We start from the raw sequence: 20,156 nt of genomic DNA on the forward strand, positions 1-20,156 counted from the left end.
CGCTGGAGAAAAAAGGGAAAAAAAAACAGTGCAGGCAAAGAAGAGCAAGAGGCTTCGACGCCGGTGCTCGAGCGGTTGAAGAGAAAAAAACAAAAAAGAAAAGATAAGCTTCAAACCCTCAGACACATCCGCAAGGAAAGCGGAAAAGAAAGGAAAATCAAGGCAGCGTTTTGGGGATCATGCCAGCAATGCAGGCCTCTGAAGAAAAAGAGGGAGGCGGAGCGCGACGAAAAAAAGTGTGGAGGGTGCTGAAGCAAACAGCAACCAACCAAGATGGGGTGGCGGAGGGCAAAACGCGGTGACGCCGCGGCTCACATCGTATGGTGTCTTGCTCTACCCTTCTTGATACGCCTTCAAGCAGATTCTTCCGGAGGCGTTTATTCGATGTTTTCTTGTCACCTTTTCGTACGTTTTTCTTCCTCTTCACCATATGTTTCAAAAACACGTCGGAGGCATATATATGGGCAGCGCATGAGGGTGAGGAGAAGGCGGCGCCGGGGCGTCTCCCTCCCCTATGATTCCTCACGTGGTGGGACAGCATCACAGCAAAGAGAACAAATGAAAACAGAAATGCATGCGTTCTGACGTACACACACAGACATACATGAACGAAAAGCGAAAAAAACAACAACAACAACATCAGACAGTCGACTTCACTCACGAGTGAAAAGCGCAGCACAGCGCAGAGAGGAGTGGGGGAGCGAAAGAGGCTGATGGAGAGAAGTTCCGCGATCGAGGAATACTCTTTTCTCACACGAGTCTGTTCTGCCATGCAGGAGAAACGCAACTTCTCTCTGCCCTCCCTGGTCTGTCACAGGCACGCATCCTGTGGTGCGAAGCAGCCCTAGGCACACGCCTTAAAGTCAATGCTCCGGCTCCGGCACCTGTGCACTGCCTCTGACTCTGCCCCTACCCACCCACCACCCGTTCTACAGGCCGCCACCCATCGTGCACTACTCTCTGGGGAGCGGGGCTCAGGATCTCCGTGCCAGCAGGCAGTGAGGACCGGGTGAGAGATGTGTTTGAGTCACGTGGACATTTTGCCTATTCATATGGGTGGCTCAAGTGTGTTCACAGTCGCAGGCCACTTCAGCGCAGCACCATCTACGGACTGACCGCCGACATCAGCAGCGATACACTGCTCTGACTTCACTAACTCATAGGTACCTGACCCTGTCAACACGAGAAAGTGGTTGTGGATGGGCAGTGGGATACTGGGGAGCTGCTCGGCTTTTCAACGCATAGAGCGTGGGTAGTGGGCTCTGAGATGCCACGCACTGAGATATCACCCCCCCCCCTCGTCGTCAAGGAGAACGTCGTCTTGACAAAAAAAAGCAGGATACTCTCAATGGAAACGAGCCGTTGCAACTGGCGCGCACGCGATAGCGTCTGCCAGTCCTCGCCCCGGAACATGAGTAGATCCACATTTCTCAGTGAGCAGGCTGCTGACAGGGAGAGCGTATCTTTAATGTGAGGCGCCTGAAGGGGAGGAAGACTTGTCGTACTGGGCTTTGATCATCTTGGCAATGGTCTGCAGCTGAATGATGGAGGTACCTTCGTAGATGGCACCGATCTTGGCATCGCGGTAGAAACGCTCCAGACCGAAGTCCTTCATGAAGCCGACGCCACCAGCCCACTCCACCGCACGGCTGGCCGTTTTCTCTGCGACAACGGAAGCGAAATACTTGGCCATCGCCGCGTCCTGGATGAACATCTCGTTGTTCTGCTTCTTGCGAGACGCATTGTAGACCATGAGCCGCGCAGCGTGTAACTCCATGGCGCACTCGGCGTACTGCATCTGCATACCCTGGAAATCGCCGATGAACTTCCCAAACTGCTTGCGCTGAAAGAGGTACGGCATGACGATGTCTAGGGAGCCCTGTGCAATACCGAGCATCTGCGCGCCGATGCCGATGCGTCCCTCGTTGAGGATGTTGATAGCAATCTTGTAGCCCTTGCCGACCTCTCCAATCACGTTCTCCTCCGGCACCTCCACGTTTTCTAGTCGGAGCTCGGCCGTCGAGCTGGCGCGAATACCTAGTTTGTTCTCTGTCCGTACCACAGAGACTCCTGGGGTCTCAGAAGAGTCCACTACGAAGCAGGTGATTCCCTTGTAGCCCTTCGATGGGTCCACCGTTGCCATGACAAGGAAGATGCCTGCCCATCCGCCGTTCGTGATGTACAGCTTCGAGCCGTTGATGACCCACTTCGAGCCCTTCTTCTCCGCCTTCGTATTCAGCGCGAAGGCGTCGCTGCCGCTTCCCGCCTCAGTGAGGCAGAAGCAGCCCACTGTGTCCTTGGCGAGCTTGGGCAGGTACTTTCTGCGCTGCGCGTCGTTCGCGAAGTTGAAGAAGATGTTGTTGACGAGCGTGTTCTGTACGTCCACCGTGACCGAGACGGCAGGGTCGTGACGCGCCAACTCCTCGATAGCGAGAATGCTGGAAAAGAAGCTCATGCCGCCACCCTCGAGGTCGGCGGGGGTCTCAATGCCCATGAGACCGGCAGCAAAGGCCTCCTTAAGCACAACAGGGTCCATCTTGCCCTCTTCATCCATCTGGCGAGACCTCGGCACCACGTGTGTCAGGCTAAAGGCACGTACCGTCTCGACAAGCATTTTCTCATCATCGGTGAGGTAGGTGACCGGATTCGGCGGCGCCTCACCGGCGGCTGCCGCGCTAGAGAGCGCCACGGCAGTGCGCCGCATCAACGATTTGCACCCAAGGCGGAACATTGGAAAACTGACTTGTGGACCTCTAGAGGAAAGACGGGGGGGGAAGGGGGCGGTGGTGTTGGGCAGCGGTGTATAGAAAGGCCGAGAAGCAATCGATAGCACGCACAAACAACACTGCAAGAGCCTCGCGTTTGTCAGAGGTGAGTGCCTGTGCGTGTGCTTGGGGGGGGGGGCTCTCTCTCGCTGGTTGTTTCACGACGTGCTTTCGTTGATGCTTCTGAGAGTGTGTTTGGTGGGTGGGTGGGTGCCAAGAACGAGAAGGAGAGAGAATCGCAAAGCCTGACAACTCGGATGCAGCACGCGACGAGGAAAAGAGGTGAAGGTAGGGCGAAGCACGGCACGCGAGCAAAGGTTGCGATAAGGGCGAACAAAGAATGTGAAGAGTGGAGAAACCGTGTCCAGGGTGCCTTTCGCGCAGCGCGTGATTGCATGTGCGAGTATGACTGACACACACACACACACACACACAAGGCAGGTGCAGCACAAGGATATCATAAGGTACAAAGCACGTCTCCCACACTTCCAGTACCCCCTTCTGACGTTCGCGCCGCTGCGTGCCTCACCGCCTCTTCTTGCTCACGCCATACTCGAGAAGCAGAACGCTGGATATCGACGGAAAGTGCCGGCCAAGGGACACGATGGCTTACCTTGGCCACACGCTGCGAGCGGTGACAAAAGTGGAGCCGTCTTTTCACAGCACGGTTGCGTGCGTGTGAACGTACGTGTTCACTTCTACCGTGGGTGCCTCTTCCCTTGAACGATTCGACGAAGGGGGAGGGGTCATCAGAGCACTGTGCACAGCTATCAACAGGCAGCGACAGCAGCGGGGAGAAGGATTTATTTAAAAAACAGACGAACTCAACGAGCGAGGAAGGAGGAGGCAGTGAACGCTGTGGAGGTGGAAAACGTCGAGGCAAGCATAATGGCAAGAGCCGGCAACACCACAACGTCAATTAGGGGCGTCACAACCACGTTGGCAAGGCGGAAAAGGGAGGAAGTGAGAATAAAGCCAAAAGAAAAAAAAACGGCAAAACGTATCTGAGGGCGGCAGTGCGCTACTGAATCATGACGGGTGCACTGCTGGCCTTCCACTTCTCTTCACCTTCCGCACGCATTCTCTCTTTTTACGTCTTCCCATGACCGTATGATGCAATCGACTGGCACCAGCACAGGACTGCACTCTTGCAGAAGGAACTGCCACACAAGACGAGAGAACAGCTCCCGCCTCCTCCTCCCCCCCCCAAGGAAAAAAACAAAGGTTCCGAGTTCTCTAGCTGCGCCTCTGCAATGCCGCATTCGAGCACATCACGACGGCGGTGTGTACGGTTGTTTGCGAGTCCTATGGCAAACGGGGGCGCCTCTTGCGCTACAAATGAGCCCCACGGCTCGGAGGCGAGAGAAGACGGTGGGCTTGAACCGCCCGAAGGGCTGGACTGCGCCTTTACAGCGCTTGTTTTCGGTCCACCACGAGCCAATCTTCGAGAGGATACCTTGCATCTCTGCAGCCACAATCTACACTATGTGTGTGATGGGGCTCACGACACCGAACGTGATGCCCGGGGAACCCGTCATGCAGGTGAAGCGGAGATGGCGGGCTTTGCACACTCAGAGAGCACCACCAGACGGCAGCAGCAGAGCACGACGCTGACCACGTGTAGGTGCGACAGTTCAATGCATGGTACAAACTACTTGACACACACTGCCATTCCAGTGAGTGTGACGATCAGCACGGGAGAGAGTCATTGACGGAGCGCACCGGCATGAGCCGCAAGAGAAGCTGGCTCACCGACATCGCGAAGCACCACGACCCTCAAGGCGTGCCTGACGACGGAGAGGTCGGCAGTGGTGCGGAAGGCAAGAGAGCACACGACTATGGCATATTTTATTCATGCTCACCAAGTGCACTGCTGAGCACACGACTCAGACCAGCAGAGGGTATGGGTCTGCGACGATGACGCGCCGCAAAAGGTAGAACTTCGACTCGACTCTCCTTGTTCGTTTTCCCACCCAGCTGACTCTCTTGGGCACGCGCCTCCCGCATCTCGACCATCGGATGCGGCGGCGGCGGATGGCCAAGAGAGGAGAGGCAGTCCTCCAGACGAGACAATTGACCAGAGCGCGTCAAACGATAAGTGCCAAGCTTCACACACGAAAGCTGCCGCTGAGGTAGTCGTGGATCCGGCACAAGCGCTGCGCTGCGCACTACATCGCAGAGGTATGCTAGGAAGCTGGTGGCTGAGCGTGCAAAGCGCATCAAGCGCTGTTCTCGCGGCTCCCCAGTGAGAATTGGGGTGATGTCACAACGAAGGCACTGCACTGCGCACGCTCACCTCCGCGCTAAGAGTGACGGGCCACGCCGAAAAGGAGGCCGCCATCAACAAAGACGGTGCTGATGCTCATGAGACGTCCCAGTCACCATGGGCGGTGCTCCGGGTCCGTGTCGCGCGTCATGTACCCGCAGCACCACTGCATGATTTTGTAGGTTCGACCCGCGGCACCCCCAAAGGGCGCGAGTGCGAGCAACACGGCGCACGGAGTCGCGGTGATGTGCGTCCCTCTCAGCACACGAAGAACATTCAAGGGGAACAGAAAAGGGTGAGAGCTTTCGAAAGGCAAAGGAGAGTGTGCAAGATTAGAGGAGAAAGGTCTCGGTCGATTCGCAGAGCAGATAAAATATGCAAATGAAGAGCTGCACTCCGAATAGGCCACCCTACGCACCGAAAGTCACGGTCGCCACTAACCAGCGGCCTACCTGTGTGTCTGTGTGCTTTTTTGTGTGTCGGTGTTGTAAAGGCAATGCGCTTGACTGGCTTACCTGGTGACGTGGGAATCCATTGAGACGTCCTTTCACTAGCGTGCAGTGCCCCAGTTGGAGCTGAGGGACAAAATGCAGAAAAAGGGGAGCGATTTGATGGGGGTGGGACCGGAAAAAACAAAAGCGCCAGTACGACAGCTGCTTAATATACACGGCCTGTAGAGAGCGGGCGGGAGAGCGGGGGAGGGGGTCTAGCTGCGGCACTGAAGTAGATGATTCGCTCTTACCCTTTTTTTGTATTTTCGACCGTGTGCATGCGTACACATGCGTGAAGATGCGGAGCTCGTGAGGTTGCTTAAGGTGATCGAATGTGTGGTGGTTGCGCACTTGCAGTGCTCCGTCAGCATCCACGCGCGGGCGTGTGCAAGCCACCAACCATGAAGGTGACGGTGGTGGTAGATATATAGCTGTACTGCAAAACACAGAGTGCCGCGTTGGAGCTGCGAGAGTCGAGAGTGAAAGGGTCGAAAGAGGTGACAAAATGCGTCTACTTGTAAGTTGAGATTACTGTGCATACTCGCCGTAGCTCCTCTGTTGTTGTTGTCCGTGCTGCACCTCGAGCGCTGAATAGCACGACAGTATCCATGTCTGATGCACCAAAAAAAAAAAAACATGCGCTGGGACTCACCTATTTAGAGGCAACTCCACTATGTGCAATCCTTACATGTTTTGGTTACCGTGCCGGGGGGAGTGTTCGTCACGCAATAAAGAGAAGGAATGAAGCGATGACAGCGTCAAGCACCACGGCGCACGCACATATTCAACCGAACTGGCGCCATCTTACCCACCAAGATGCACCCCACTAGGAGACACGTAACACGCATGAGAAGACGAAATCGACTTCAGGTGAAACAGATGGAAGAATCCGCGCTATCGAGAAAGCTGAAGGCCATGTCAATAACGGATGGGAAAAAAGGCTGTGTGTGTGGGAGGGGGGGGCATTGCTTGAGGTGCTGCGGCGCAGACGAAAAAAGAGAGAGCGAAACGAGTCATGGACGAAACGATATCCGACAAAAGAGAGTCAAAGAAAAACGAGCCGAAGGGCTTTTGAGTGGGAAAGCGCGCAAAACTCCCGTCTATCTTGGCGGTGGAGTCTCAGCAAAGAATAGACACCAAGGGACGAGTGGGGACATGGAGAGCCAACCACTATGCACACAGCCCACAGAGCGGAGCTACGAAAGTGAAGGCACCTCACGCAAACTCGAACGTGTCCACGCACTCACGGCACGCTTCTCTTACCCACCTATCTTCGCTTCAACCAAGCCGCATACTTTTCATGTCGAAGAGATGCTCGAAAACAAGGAAAAGGGGAGCGGACGGGCGGGGCGGGAAGCATCTGACACGTCATGGCCGTAAACTCGTTCATTTGTTTTGTGGAACCATTATCACTGGCTGAAGAAAAAAAATCGGAACAACAAAGAGAAAAATAAAAGAACGACAAAAAAAACAAAAAGCGGAAGCGCGGCGATATGCAGCGGAGATGGAGAGCCGGTGAGCTAGACGAGCAAGGAAACGACCTTGAGCATCAAACATACATGATAAAGCATAGAAACTAATAATGAAAACGTTTTCTGTTCCTGTCTTTTATTTCTCTGCGTTTACTGGCGAAAGGAGAAGGAGGGAATGAGTTCTCTGTTGAAACGACGTTTTTCTTTGTTTGCGGTTGCAGAGCAAGGACGTGAAATGGGTGCTCTGCGCTACATCACGCGTCAGGCACAGCAGCGCCGTCGAGTTGATATGAATACGAGAACAAGACACAAGGGATCAAGTCGCAACTGCACTCCCCGAAAAAAAAGGAGAAAAAAGTAGTCGTCCGCTAACTAGCACACGTGAAGAGCCCCTCGTCTCCAGATTATTGCACACCCCCAAGCAGGTGCGGAACCACGAGGTACCTACAAAAGTGCTCGAGGGAGGGAGGGAGAACGCTGTGGCCCGCTTTTCACGGCGACGGCGATAGAGGAGATCAAAACAAAAAAAAGGAAGAGCCCTCGAGGCGAGGAGGGGAGAGGGGAAGACTCGGTAAAAAGAGAAAAAACGAAAACACAATGAAGATATATATTGAAATAGGCAAACCAGCCAGCCAACCAAAAAAAAAAGAGCCCACAGACGGAGAACGCGAACGGACGTTTTTCACAATTGAACCACATCAAGGAGGAAAAGAGAACATGGAAGGGAGCAAAGCAAGCGACAGCGACAACGAGGACCACCACCACCACCACCATCACCACCTACGCGTGTGGGAGAGTGCAAAGAGCGGAAGTGCAGTATCCGTTTTCTTTTTTTTTGTCGCGCTCGCCAGACACGCCGCGTGTGCACAGGCGACTTCATCCTCTCTCGAGCCTCCCGCCTCTCTTGTTCGCTGCCATCGGTGCTAGGCGATGCGCGAGAAGACGGAAAAGTTATGACATGTAAGACGTAGATCACCGAATCTTTTTTTAACGGCAGCGAGACACGCGCAGATGCACAGAGGAGCATCAGGTGACAGGGGGGATCACAGTCATAGGATACAGTGCTTCAGAGCTTGCTGCCAGCACCACTCATCTTCTTTCCCTCCAAGGAAACGACAAAACCGCCGCTGCCGGCGCGCTTCACCTTGTAGCAGGAGTTCTCCATGTTGAAGCGGGCCTTGAAATGTTTGCGAACGTGCGCCAAGACACGGTCCTCAGCGCTGCGGCGAAGCAACATAATGATGCAGCCGCCAAAGCCACCACCCATCATACGACCACCGGCGACATCCTTGTCCTCGTTGATGAGCTCCTGGATGTAGTCGAGCTCGGGGGTGGTGATCTTCATGAGTTCGCGCATACCGACGTGGCCGGCGTTCAAAATTTCGCCGGCTTTTTTGACGCGCTCTTCGCGTGACAGCGGCAACGTCGGGTCGTTCAACTTGCGGAATTCCAACGTGCGCAGCTGCTCCATGATCTGGTAGGTGCCGCGCTCGAACTCTCCGGGTGTCATGAGAGACTTGAACTCCGCCATGAACTTTTGCACATCACCGTCGAAGCCGTACTGCTCTGGGTTGCGCACCATCAGGGAGAAGGAGTACGGCCTGCCACGGTAGCGGTGCTCACCGATCTTCTTCTGCGAGCTCTCCTGATCGATGCGAACCGAGTTATACATCTGAGCCGTGCCACCAAGCAGGTCGTGCTTGATCATCGAGTCGATCAGCATCCACGAGTACTCGCCGTGGCCCAGGAGAGGTGTCATGTCGATAGGCTCGAAGGTGAGGTGCTTGCAATCCAGGAACATGAACTTGTCCACCTCCGCGAAGGCAGAGATGAACTGATCCATGATGCCGACATTCACGCCGCAGTATTCCGTCTCGATAAGGCGCGCTTCCTTGGCCAGCTCCATCAGCTCTTCCTTAGGCATCGCCGGTACAATAGAGTAGCGGCGGCCGCTCGAGGTGGGGCAATCCTTGTAACTCCTCGTGACAACAGAGTTGATAGCGTGAATGAGCGCGACGCCGAAGGCAGCCGACGCGCTCATGCCGGCTCCCATGGGAAGGGTGGCGTGCACTACCATGCACACCCCACTCAGGGACGCGTCATCAATGGCAACGCCGAGGCGGTTGAGTCGCAGCGTCATGGCGCCGCGCACAAAAGTTGTCCACGCCTTATTGTGCACGCATCCGCCAAGGTGGTCCATGTCGAAGTGCTCCTTCGTGTACGTCGCATAAAAGCGAACCTTCGGCTTCGCCTCCTTCTGGAAGTGCTTCACGCGCCCAACAAGGATGTGTGTGCCCTCCAACACCGCCGCCGGGCAAGTCCACCCCTCCATATAGTCAACGTGCTCACCAATCAGGTTTACTCGGCCAGGAGAGAAGGTGAAGACTAGCCACTCTACATCCGCGTCATTCTCGACTTTGAACTCCTCGCAGAAGATGGTCGTCAAGGTCGCAAGCGTGCTGTCGAGCCGCTCGTCCGGGTAGCTCTCCGCGGGCATGGCTGCGTGAGATCAGGAGAGGAAGTTACAGGGTAATAGAGTTGGTGTGCGAAACTTAGTGGGCTGATGAGCGCAGCGGTAACGCGAAACAGCAAACCCAACGAGAAAAAAAAGAGGCAAAGAGCGAAATCAATGCGAGCGAAATGCGCGTTTTTGAGTCCCGAGCACACGAAGAAGAAAAAGAGAGAGAGAAAAGGGAAGGGGACGGACGATGATGACTGTGCCGTCGAAGTGCTAATGGAATACCTTGTGTTTGCGTAGGTGTGTGTGTGTCTGTGCTTGTTTAGTGGTACGGAGAGCTGGAGGAGCAGTGTGACAGGGCGAACAACAAAGAACGGACACACACAGAAAAAGAAACGAAAAAGCTTGCCGAGCAGTATGGGGAGGATGGGCAGAGATAAAGCACGTTCATAGGGTGACAGAGTCCGACATCTCAGGGCGGCGCATGTGGTGAGAGTAGAGAGACTCCCCCCTCCTTCCCCCTTGCTTTCCACCCTGTGTGTCCGCGTGTGCGTGTCCTCTTTCACTAGCAGGTTGCTTCGCATCCCTGCAAGTGTCTCAGGAAGTGAGGTCATACAACAACTCATGCAGCCAACAATTTTCACCTGCATCATGCTTCAGGGATGCAAAGAGCCGTCGAAGGGTCGTCTATGCGACTCCGAAGATCACAATTCGCAATACTCGCCTCTACACAAAAAGGGGGCCGTTTCAGAACCCTTCCCTGACGGTCCTTGCACACGGCACCGCCCATTCAGAGCACGGAAACGATGTTACGCGCGCACAGCAGCAGCTGCATCTGACCCGTACGTGGTTCTGGCTTCAGCGGTGTGTGTTGTAGCCACATAGCAGCCCACACCTTTCCCCGCAGTGGAGGGAAAGAGATGTAAAGTACAAAACAAAACAGACCGCCACCCGGTCGGCGAATGCGCGGCGGCCGCAGTCGTTCTCGTTCTATGCTGACAGTCTATGGTGTGTGCGTGGATTCATGCGTGATCCTCTTGTTCGCGGGATGCGCCTCTAGGCGCTGTAGGGATGACAAACTCTTCTGCAAACTGCAGCCCAGAAAGAATTGCCTGCTCAGCGGCATGCTATGATGACGGCATCGCAGTGGCTGGAGCAGCAGCCGTGGAGCCCGCGCCGAGGTCCACCTTGACTCGGCGGAGTCCTTCCTTCAACGCATCTATCAGCTGAGCGGCTCGCATTAGCTCGTTTGACTTGGTCTCATTCTCCTGCCTGCACTCCTGCAGCAGCTGCTGGGAATGATAGAGTTGCGTCGCGAGCTGAACCGCTTGCGCACGAGGCAGCATACCGTAGGGGAAGGAGAATCCGGCCAGATCGCTGCCCGCAGCCCCCGACACAAGCGCACAGCCTTTGGCATCGTTGACAGAGGCAGCATCCATCACCTCGAGTCGCTGACGCAGTCGCCGCACCTCGTCATTGGCGTCCGCTAGCTGTCGTTGCAAGGATAGGTTCCACTCGCGCACCTGCGCTGCCATGTCTTCGAGGTGTGCTGCGCGCTGGACGTGAAGCCGTTCTTCGTCGCTGCGCACCGCGGCCAGCTGACGAGCCTCGTGTGTGTGCTGAAGGACCTCTTGCGAGAGTTGGGCTATGCGCACGTCACGCTCCTGCAGCGCTTGTGTGTAGACTGCCCGCACCTCTTCTTCTCGTTTGTGCAGCGCGCCCTCCATTCGCGTAACGGCATCTTCGTTGTCTTTCAGGAACTTCTCGATTCGAGCACTCTGCTCTCGATGCTGCTGTCCTAACCGCTTCTTGAGCTGCTCATTCTGTGAAAGGAGTTCCTCAAGCTGCTTCGAGTGCCTCGTTCGCTCCTCGGAGAGCTTTCGTTGTAGTGCGTGCACCTGCTGCTGTAGCTCTTCCAGTGCGCCATGCTGCTCTGGAGTAGAGAGAGCGGCAGCGGCGGCTGTCTGCTTTTCTCTGGTGTTTGGGCGCGACACCTCGTCCAGCAGTCGTGAGAGAAGGTGACGGTGTTGCTCTGCCTCCACGCGGCGCTTGCGCTCCTGCTGCAGCTGGCGCTGAAGCTCGTGCATTGCACCCTTGGCGTCGGTTGCAGAGCAGCACGCATCCAACCTCCAGCGAGAGGCCAAGTCGAGCAAGCCGTTCACCTCCTGTTGTGGTTCGGTGCGATTGCTAATGGCTGCAGGACCAGCCGGGTCCTCAACTTGGTTGGCGCAGCCGATGCCTGCGGTGCCTCCGTTCAACATCGGCTGATGAGGAGCCGGAAGGCCATGATTTGCGTCACCATTAATGGATGCGGGCTGCGCGTGTATAGGGGTGCAACATCCGTGCTGATGATGAGGGCTTCGGGCTCCGCTCGCGTTAGGCGAGCAGTGTGGCTGCTGCTGCTCGGCGTCCAGAATCCTCCGCAGTGCGAGCCGCGCAGTCGCCTCGTTTGAGAAGAGGGCCACCGTGCCAGAGGGGCAAGTGGAGGAAGAGGAGGAGCCGGAACTGCCGGGTCCGGGCGCACAAGCCACCGAAAGCGGCCTCGCAGCGGTAGCGTGGCCATTACCATTGTTGCTGCCACCTTCGTCTTGGGGTGCAAAGGTGTCCAGGCACACCAGCGGGCTATTCCGTACGGCGTCCATGAACTGCACATATGGTGTCGTGCCAAAAATTTGCTCATACAGCGAGTGCCACCGATGAAGGAAGGTGCGATTATCCAAGCTGCAAAGGGCACGACAGAGCACGCCGTAGGCCTCTCGATACGAAAAACTCGAAGACGTGGCAGTGACCACGTAGTAGTGCTTTAGTGCATCGTGCTGCGGCTCATCGGGATGCACGTCATCGATGATAAAGTAGTAGATACACCCACGAGACTCCGTGGTGACAAGTTTGCCCAGCTCCATGGGCTACGCAGCTGCTGCCCCAACACACGACGCCACGGCACGCAGCACCAGCAAAATCAGCTGCAGGAGAGCGATGCAGATTTTAAAACAGTTCTCACTGAAAGGCTCGATCACCCTCCTTGCTGTGGCGCTTCGTTTGCATGTCCGGGCTGCGCAGTACACCACAAAGCTTGAGCTCAGCGATGAGGTTGGCACACGCACACACACACACACACAGTCAGAGAGAGAGAGATCGATGGAGCGGGGGAGGAGAACCCCAGGTGTGTTCGCTGGAGAGAAGAGGATAGAGAAATAGAGGTGAGAAGGGGGAGTGCACTCGAGTTTTTCTTTTGCAGTAGTGGTGCGTATGGGCCGTCCGCACTTCGCAGGAGCGAACGCCGAGTCGGTACGCTCCTCCAACATCAGAAGGGAGAACAAGAGCTGCCTCACGTTCAACCACCCCACAGCCTCGCAGGTGCGTATTCTCGCACGGCATCACCGCTGCATTTCGACGAACAACGCTACCACTGAAGAAATGGTGCAAGGACGGGGCTGCGACAGCGATGTAAATTTTGGGTTGTTTTTCTAATCAGCGAACGCTGTACCGTTAGCTGTGACCAGCGCAAGCGAGCACCACCACGGCCAACAAAGAGACAGGTCACGACACCACACCAGACCCAGTGAACGCCGCCCTGTTTCTCTGCCTCTGCTTCCATTCCCCTCACCCCGGCGGCACAGTAACAGAGGGTAATGAAATCAGGAGAGGCAGAGAGAATGTGAGGCAAAAACTGGAAAGACCTTCCAAAGCCGGAAGGGTAATGCTACGAACTGAGCGTCGGTGAGCTGGGTGCGTGCAACGGAAATGCAGAAGGCGCTAGCTTCGCGTCCGGGGGACGCAGCATCGCTATCGGGGCTCCGTATCGCTTCGTCTCCAGTGCCTGCAGTTCGTTCGTCAGCTCTGGCTTCTGAGGAGCGGGGTTGCCAGAGAGAGGATTCAAGGACCCGGCAGTGGCGTAGTTGGCGAGCCGAACGCCAAGCTGGCGACCGCCATTGCGCTCGTAGTAAGCCTCGCGACTTCCGAGGAAAGCCCACGGGGTTGGTTGCATGGCTGTGTCAACAATGTCCGGAAAGTACGGAATCGTGTAAGCCTTTACAAGAAAGGCGAGCGGCTTGTCTGCCTCGTACCTGCCCTTCTGCGAAGACTTGCGAGCGCCGACGTTGGGTCGGCGGAAGTACATATCGGCGCGTGAGGCAACGAATTGGGCCTGGAACAGATAAGGGTTTTCTGGCGCCTCTGGACAACGCATGATGTTCGCCTTGGGGTGCTTTGTAGGGACGACGTGGCACGGCCACCGCAGTGGATTGCGCCAGGGGCTAGTCGCATCCACATACTGGAGAAGTGGACGATTGCGGAGCGTCCTCACAGCCCGCTTGTACGCCATCTGTGTCACGAGATCCTTAAACACGACAGGGATATGTGTCGAGGATGATGACGCGTCCCGCGAAGCATCGACAGGAAGAGGTACTTCCTCTGGTGGAAGTGCGAGTTCGGCAAGCAGCGGTTCCTCCGTGCTTGCACGGGCAGGTGCCGGCGCACCAGCAACGCTAGTGCCGTCGTCCGCCGCGGCAAACTCCGCCAACTCTGCCTCGCTGTACCGTAGCTCCTCTTCCGTCGCCTCGACCACTAAACTGGCATCCTCCGCCGCGCCATTCGCTGCGTCAGCGACGCTCACACCCACGGCGCCGTCACCGGCGCGCTCTCTCAGTTGAATCTCTTCATTCCACTCTCGTGCTTCATCATCGACCTGCGACGGTGCGATGGCGAGGGGGCGAATCGTGCTCAGCTCTTTTTGGGAAAACAACCGAGCCGACAGCCGCTGCGCTTCAGTCAGCGTGAGTCGCTCCGTCGGCAGCGTGTGCACCGAGTTCATGACCATATCATACCGCAGCGTGTCGACGCCACCCATGTGGAAGGCGCTGGTGACCAGCACCGGATGGTGGATATCGTGGTAGATGAGCTCCTTGCGTATGTCCTCCATGTGCACCGCCCGAAGGGCGCGGTCATTGATCTGATCTGCCTTGGTAAGGACAATGGTGAAGTTGGGCACCTCGCGTGCGAGAAACTGCAGCAGGTCGATGTCCTGAATGTAGAGTCCGTGTTTGTAGTGAGTGTCCATGCAGTAGTAAAGCATCTTCAAACTGGGCTGGCACCGAGCAAAGTTACGCAGGAGCACGGCGTGCTGCAGCACCGTCGACCACGGCACGGATGTACCGCCGCACCCCGGCAGATCAACAACGTTGAAAACGCCGCCCACATTGAAGAAGTTCATGGCGTCTCGGCGAAGGTGCCGATTGGAGCGGCCCACCTCCCGCGCGGAGCGGAATAGTGAGCGCAGCAAGGACGTCTTGCCACACCTTTCTCGGCCAGCGAGGGCGACGAGGGGCGTGGCGGGGTTGCCGTCGGGAACGAAGCCGATGTTCATGGCACTCGCCACGTGACGGTGACCTTTGGAGAAGATCTGATCAGCTAGCTGCGCTATAATCAAATCACGGCTACTGGTGACCTCCTTCAAAGAACGTTGAACCTCGGCCTCCTTGCTTGCAATGTTGCGACGCCGCTGAAGGGTGCGTTCTCGCAGGCGATGCTTCCACTGCTGTCGCGTTGCCTCTGCCGGCTTGTGCATGTACCGACTGCCAGCGCTGTGTGTTGCGACCGAGTTGGTCAGCGCGGTGCTGCACAGGCCCAAAAGAGAACACGAATACATGGCGTAGAGGTGTTGTGTAGTGGTGTGGTGTGGTGTAGTGTAGTTTGTGTGCGTGTGTGTGTGTGCTGGTGTGCTGGGCTTCACTCAGCCTCGTCCCTGTCACCGTTGCGAAGCGGGGCCTTGCTGGTATGTGAGACGGAAAAGGGCATGGAAAGAGGAGCGGAGACGAGGTAGTTGTTGTCGTTGGACCGCGCTTGTAAGGAGAGGAAAACGGGAGCGAACAGTGCGACGAGTCGCGGTGTGACAGGGCGTGATGGAGGCCTGGTGATGAGACGAGGCAAGATCAGCGGGAAGGGATCGGGAGGGCATATGTGTAACACCTCCTCCCCCCCCAACACGCGCATGGCCTACATTGTCTTTCAGCACCGTCGCGATAGCTCGTACAGAAAGGAAGAGAGGGGGCAGTGACGATGTGCATCACCTCTCACTTAGCCACCGTAAGCAATGCTCTGTGCTCTTCTCGGTGTGCTGCCTTTCTGGCCAGCTGTTAGTAGCGAGTGAGCAATGCAGAAAGGCAGTCGTGCACATTCACGCTCCTTTGTGCTGCACACACACAGAAAAGACAGACGTGGATCGCTGCATTTCGCCCAGCTTATGCTTGCATCCACGACGTGGTGCTTCCGGTGGCGCTGCAAGCCGTCCTTCTGGGTACAGGATTGACAGCACCACAAAGCCCGTTCAAGTAGACACACACACACACACACGCATGGACGTACTCGACAGCCGGGCTTGCGCAGACGCACCCAAGATGAGAGAGAGACAAAGTCCACTCTGCAGCATTGAGCCTAGTAAACATCAAGTGGACATCTGTCGCCTCTGCATGCGCAGAGAACGGTGAAACAATATGGATGTACGGCGCCACACACAAAACAAAACATGCGCATCGATAGACCACGTCGGAGCGCAAGCCAGGAAGAACCGGCGAGCGCAACGCAGCAAACAGCTGTCATGCCCCGTCATCGAAAAGGAACGAAAATGAGAGCTTCCATATGTCTTTTTTACATCCTTTTTTTTTTCTTCCCTTGCCGTTAGCACGTAGGGCGTGCGCTACCACAACACGACTCGGCGCATGCCGCGCATCCCGTCGCATCGCTCCCGGTACCAGCAACTTAGAATGCGCCGTAGCAGACGTAGTGCTTGTCATCCCAGCGGCGCAGCGCATTCGAGTACCGCAGATGCAGTGGGTCCGGACTTGACGTCTTCCACGGATCAACGTGCGCCATCCACTCGAGCGCGGCTGGCACTCTGCTCACAAACGCGGCGAAAGCGCAGTTTCCCACCATACGCACCATGCCACTGCGGCTGCCTAGCGATGGCTCCGCCGGTGTAAAGCAGGACTGGGAGGACCACAGGTAGTAGTCGAGGAGCACCAGCAGCGCGTACTGCTCCGCTAATTGGGTTGCGCGAACGATGGCATGCGACGGCTTGATTGCCGCTTCCGCCTCCTGTACCGCGGAGCGAAGAAGCGCAACCAGGTTTAGCTGCGGGAGCGGCGCGCAGTTCATGACGTGTGAAACGTGCTGTATAGCAGTTTGAACTGCTGTGCTCTGCATCGCCGTCCGTGAACCGGAAGGGGTGGGCAGCGCCGCCTCTAGCACGTTGTGAAACGCTGAGAGAAACGGAACATGTACGTCACTTGGCACGCCACCAAGCTGTGCGCTGGGGGAGCCTTCGGGTGCTGCTCTTGACTTTTTATGGGGCCTGACGGGGATCTCACGCATGTCGTGCAGCCGGAACGCGAGAAGCGCGGCGGCAAGCGCGTAAAAGCTCTGCGACGGCAAGTCCATGGCCAGCACCAGCGAGGGCGAGTGCGCCTCCTTCTGCAGAGCCTCGGCAACGCGGTCAAGAAATGTATCGAGGTGTTCGAGGACTGTGGGTCCGGCGAAGAAGCGCATCGTGACGCGCGTGTGCTTAAATGGACTCTCTGAGAGTGCGGCACTCACCTCCTTAGCGACGTCGTCTGCTGTGAGAACTCGAAATGCATGCTTCGACAGCTCGCCAGTTGCCTCTAACTCGACATTCGGCAGGACAGCCAAAGAGCGCATCTCAAGTCTGGCATTGATAGAAGCGCGTGCCGCCGTCGTGCGGCTAGAGTTGAATGCGCCGGCGCTGGTTCGTGATGCGGTGACGATGGAGGAAGTGCACGAACAGCTACGCCGCGCCGCCGAGGAACTTTCCTGCGCCACCTTCCCTATCACCGGGTCCCATTCCTCACTGCTTCGAACAGAGCGGTGCCACGGGTTGGCGGAAGCAGAGACACTCCCGCTAAGCTCTGAGGGCGGGGTGCTAACCTCGTGACCAGTCCTCCCCTCGCACGGATCTGCAGCACTGTCCTTGTGGTTTTGGCGCAGCACCTCCCTTACCAACGTGGCCGATGGCGACACTGTTGTGAAGGCCTCGGTGGCCGTGCCGTCCTTGCGCACTCGTGCCCTGTAGTACACCATGCCACTCTCTGTGGAAAGGCTTTCCTGAATGTGGTGTTTCAGGCCGGCGTCTGCGGCGCATGCAAGATCACCCTGCATCCACTCCTGTACCGCTGCGGCGGCTTGCACAGCCAGCGAGGCCGGTGCCACGCTGTCGCCGGCGGCGGCACCTTCCGCAGCGCGCGTGCCGGTCAGCTGTCGTGTGTCACCCCCTAGGCGAGGTACAAAGGAGTCGTAAGGCGGAGCACCCTCGACCTGCTGCGTGTCGAGGCGCAGCACCGCGGCCACCGGTGTACCGTCCACGCAGCAAAGCGGAAAACTAGCGGTGGTCATCCACTCAACAAACGGTGAGGGGGCGTCAGCGCTGCGGTCACGCGTACTTTGCAGCAGCGCCGTCACTTCTTGCACCCACTCATTTCGGGGGAGTAGCGGCTGCTGTGAAATGTAGAGTTGAGGCGCAACGCTCAACACCGTCGGCTCCGCCAGCGTCGCCGCAGGCGCGGCAGTGTCGCTCGCTGATAGAGAGTGCGGGGCTATCAACAAGGCCTCGTTTGCAGCGAGTTGGTCGCGCACAACACGACTCATCGACCTCTCTGTCGCACTGTGGCTACTGCACACTCCTCGGCTACGGGTGTTGTCCTGCTGTGCATCCTGGACTGCATCGGCGGTCGTCGTTTGCACCGCCCGAAGAATCAGGGAGCACCTGTGTGGAGTGGAGAGCCACCCAAGTACGGCGCCGTGCATCTGACGCATGTAGGCAGAGAACGACGTCGGTAGCCCTTTCGGGTGACGTTGCCGCAGCTCTGCGTAAGCCACGTGAAACAGATTGAGGCACACTGACTTGATTCCATCATAGGCTCGACGTTGCAACACTGACATGCCCGGGCTGACCATCAGCAGCTGCACGTTCTCATGAAGCGAAGTGCACTGCGCAAGGGCGAGATAGTCTCTCAAGCGCTGAAACAAGTTCAAGTGCAGCCGCGGCTGCGTCGCCCTCCACGGCGGGAGCAGCAACTCCTCCTGCACCCAGCCTTCCCTAACGTGCTCGCCCGCGGCGCTGTCGTTGCCCGACTGCTCGGTGTCTCCGCCGCCTTCGCGATGTTGGACTGGCCGATAGATCCAGCAGCGCCGGCTCTCCGGTGCGGGAGAAATGACATAGTCACCCCAAAGAGAGCCGAAGGCGTCACCTTCGCGGAAAAGACGCTCGAGGCAGGCGCGCAAGAGGGGCGGCAGGATGACGTCCTCGGACGACTGTGACATCCTGGCATCTTTCAGGCTCGTTTTGAGAGGTGAGTTGGTGCCGACTGCGCCTGAGGCGCAATGAAGCGCCTCGCGCGCCTCCGTGTAGCTGCGGCGCCTGCGGTAGCCGCGATAAACAGACTGAATGAGTGTTGCTGCCGCATGCTCGAGACGGCGCACGACGATGAGGAACACGTCATCCTCCGCCTGATGCGCTGCACTGTAGGTTAACAATCCACGCTTGACAGGTTTTGCAGCAGTAAAATTTTCAGCGGCTGTGATTGGCGTCGCACTGTCGCCGAGAGAGATAGGCCCGGTGGGCTGGTCAGAGCGTGTCTTGGAGTCAACGGAGGAGGACCACTTAGCCACCGAGTTCACCGTGCGCGGTGCACCGGAGGATGCATGGCGCTGCCGCTGCACCTTCGCCCAGTACTCCCTCGCGTAGGCGAAAGTGTACGTCCGTTTCCGCTTCATCTGGGCGGTGCGGTAAGCCTGTAAGGATGCTCGCTGCGCGGCTTCGTACAGAGGGCCGTAGCTGGCGAGCAACCGTGCGTATGTGAGGTGCGCTGACTCCGGCTTGTAGGACACGAAAAGAACGGATGGAAGCGTCCAGCGAGGCGGATTTGTGGGGCTGTCGGCTGTGGAGACGTCTGTCACATGCGTCGCCGTTTTCAGCGCGTCATCGAGCGTATCGAAGATGGAGAGGTAGTCTCCCTGAAAGGAGCGGAGGAAGTTCACTTTCACCGCAGCTGCTGCCTCAGCGGCTGCTGCGCGGATCTCCGTGTCGAAGTCACCTACTTTTTCAGCCCCCAGAGCTTCCTGCAAGGCTGCGATGAGTGGCGGCGACGTCTGGACGGCAGGCTTCCCGGTGGAGTTCCTGCAGCGGTACGCGACGCCTTGGTAGAAAAAAGCACCAGAAGACGAAGCAGGGCATTCGATGAAAAGTAGTAGTGGTGCCACTGGATCTATCATGTGAAGCTGCCGCAGACAGGAAGCGACCTCATATGACGGGATGGCCTCTCGATAATGTACGGCTGGAAAAACGGGCGGCGGCGCGGTAGCCTCTGCCGCCGGCGGCATGCCTGAGGCGCAGCGGAAGTCCTGTGCCAGCGGACGCAGTTCATACTTGACGCCGTTCTCCAGACGGACTGAAGGTGAGGCCGTCAACTGAAAGTGTTTAGAAGGTTCGGCTTGCAGTCGCTCAGCTGGTGCTCCAGCACGCACCGGCTCCTGATTGCTGGCGGCATCCTGTTGAGCCAGCTGCCGAAGAGAGTGCGCGAAAAATCTAATAGGGTCGCACGGCTTGTCTTGGAGGCAGTTCTCGAGAGTGAGGCGCACTTTATCCCCGAGATGGCGATCCATGTAGATGGCTGCTTCTACGGCTGTGCCTGTCAT

The 20,156-nt window shown here is 57.2% G+C and overlaps 5 protein-coding genes across 5 annotated transcripts; all 5 read right to left on the minus strand.

Moving 5' to 3' along the window:
* Positions 1-1,465: 1,465 nt before the first annotated feature.
* LINJ_35_2780 (putative acyl-CoA dehydrogenase) lies at positions 1,466-2,704 on the minus strand (the record flags this gene model as incomplete). The annotated part of the gene is made up of 1 exon (XM_001469023.1): positions 1,466-2,704. One exon carries the CDS (start codon positions 2,702-2,704, stop codon positions 1,466-1,468), a length of 1,239 nt encoding a protein of 412 aa, XP_001469060.1.
* Positions 2,705-8,060: 5,356 nt separating this feature from the next.
* On the minus strand, positions 8,061-9,491 carry LINJ_35_2790 (galactokinase-like protein; the record flags this gene model as incomplete). The annotated part of the gene is made up of 1 exon (XM_001469024.1): positions 8,061-9,491. The coding sequence occupies one exon, from the start codon at positions 9,489-9,491 to the stop codon at positions 8,061-8,063; it is 1,431 nt and encodes a 476-aa protein (XP_001469061.1).
* Positions 9,492-10,579: 1,088 nt separating this feature from the next.
* LINJ_35_2800 (conserved hypothetical protein) lies at positions 10,580-11,713 on the minus strand (the record flags this gene model as incomplete). Its single annotated transcript, XM_001469025.1, has 1 exon — positions 10,580-11,713. The coding sequence occupies one exon, from the start codon at positions 11,711-11,713 to the stop codon at positions 10,580-10,582; it is 1,134 nt and encodes a 377-aa protein (XP_001469062.1).
* Positions 11,714-13,155: 1,442 nt separating this feature from the next.
* On the minus strand, positions 13,156-15,018 carry LINJ_35_2810 (conserved hypothetical protein; the record flags this gene model as incomplete). Its single annotated transcript, XM_001469026.2, has 1 exon — positions 13,156-15,018. One exon carries the CDS (start codon positions 15,016-15,018, stop codon positions 13,156-13,158), a length of 1,863 nt encoding a protein of 620 aa, XP_001469063.1.
* Positions 15,019-16,208: 1,190 nt separating this feature from the next.
* LINJ_35_2820 (conserved hypothetical protein) lies at positions 16,209-20,156 on the minus strand (the record flags this gene model as incomplete). Its single annotated transcript, XM_003392766.1, has 1 exon — positions 16,209-20,156. One exon carries the CDS (start codon positions 20,154-20,156, stop codon positions 16,209-16,211), a length of 3,948 nt encoding a protein of 1,315 aa, XP_003392814.1.

The sequence above is a fragment of the Leishmania infantum genome, chromosome 35 (genome assembly GCF_000002875.2).
Source record: "Leishmania infantum JPCM5 genome chromosome 35".
NCBI lineage: Eukaryota > Euglenozoa > Kinetoplastea > Trypanosomatida > Trypanosomatidae > Leishmania > Leishmania infantum.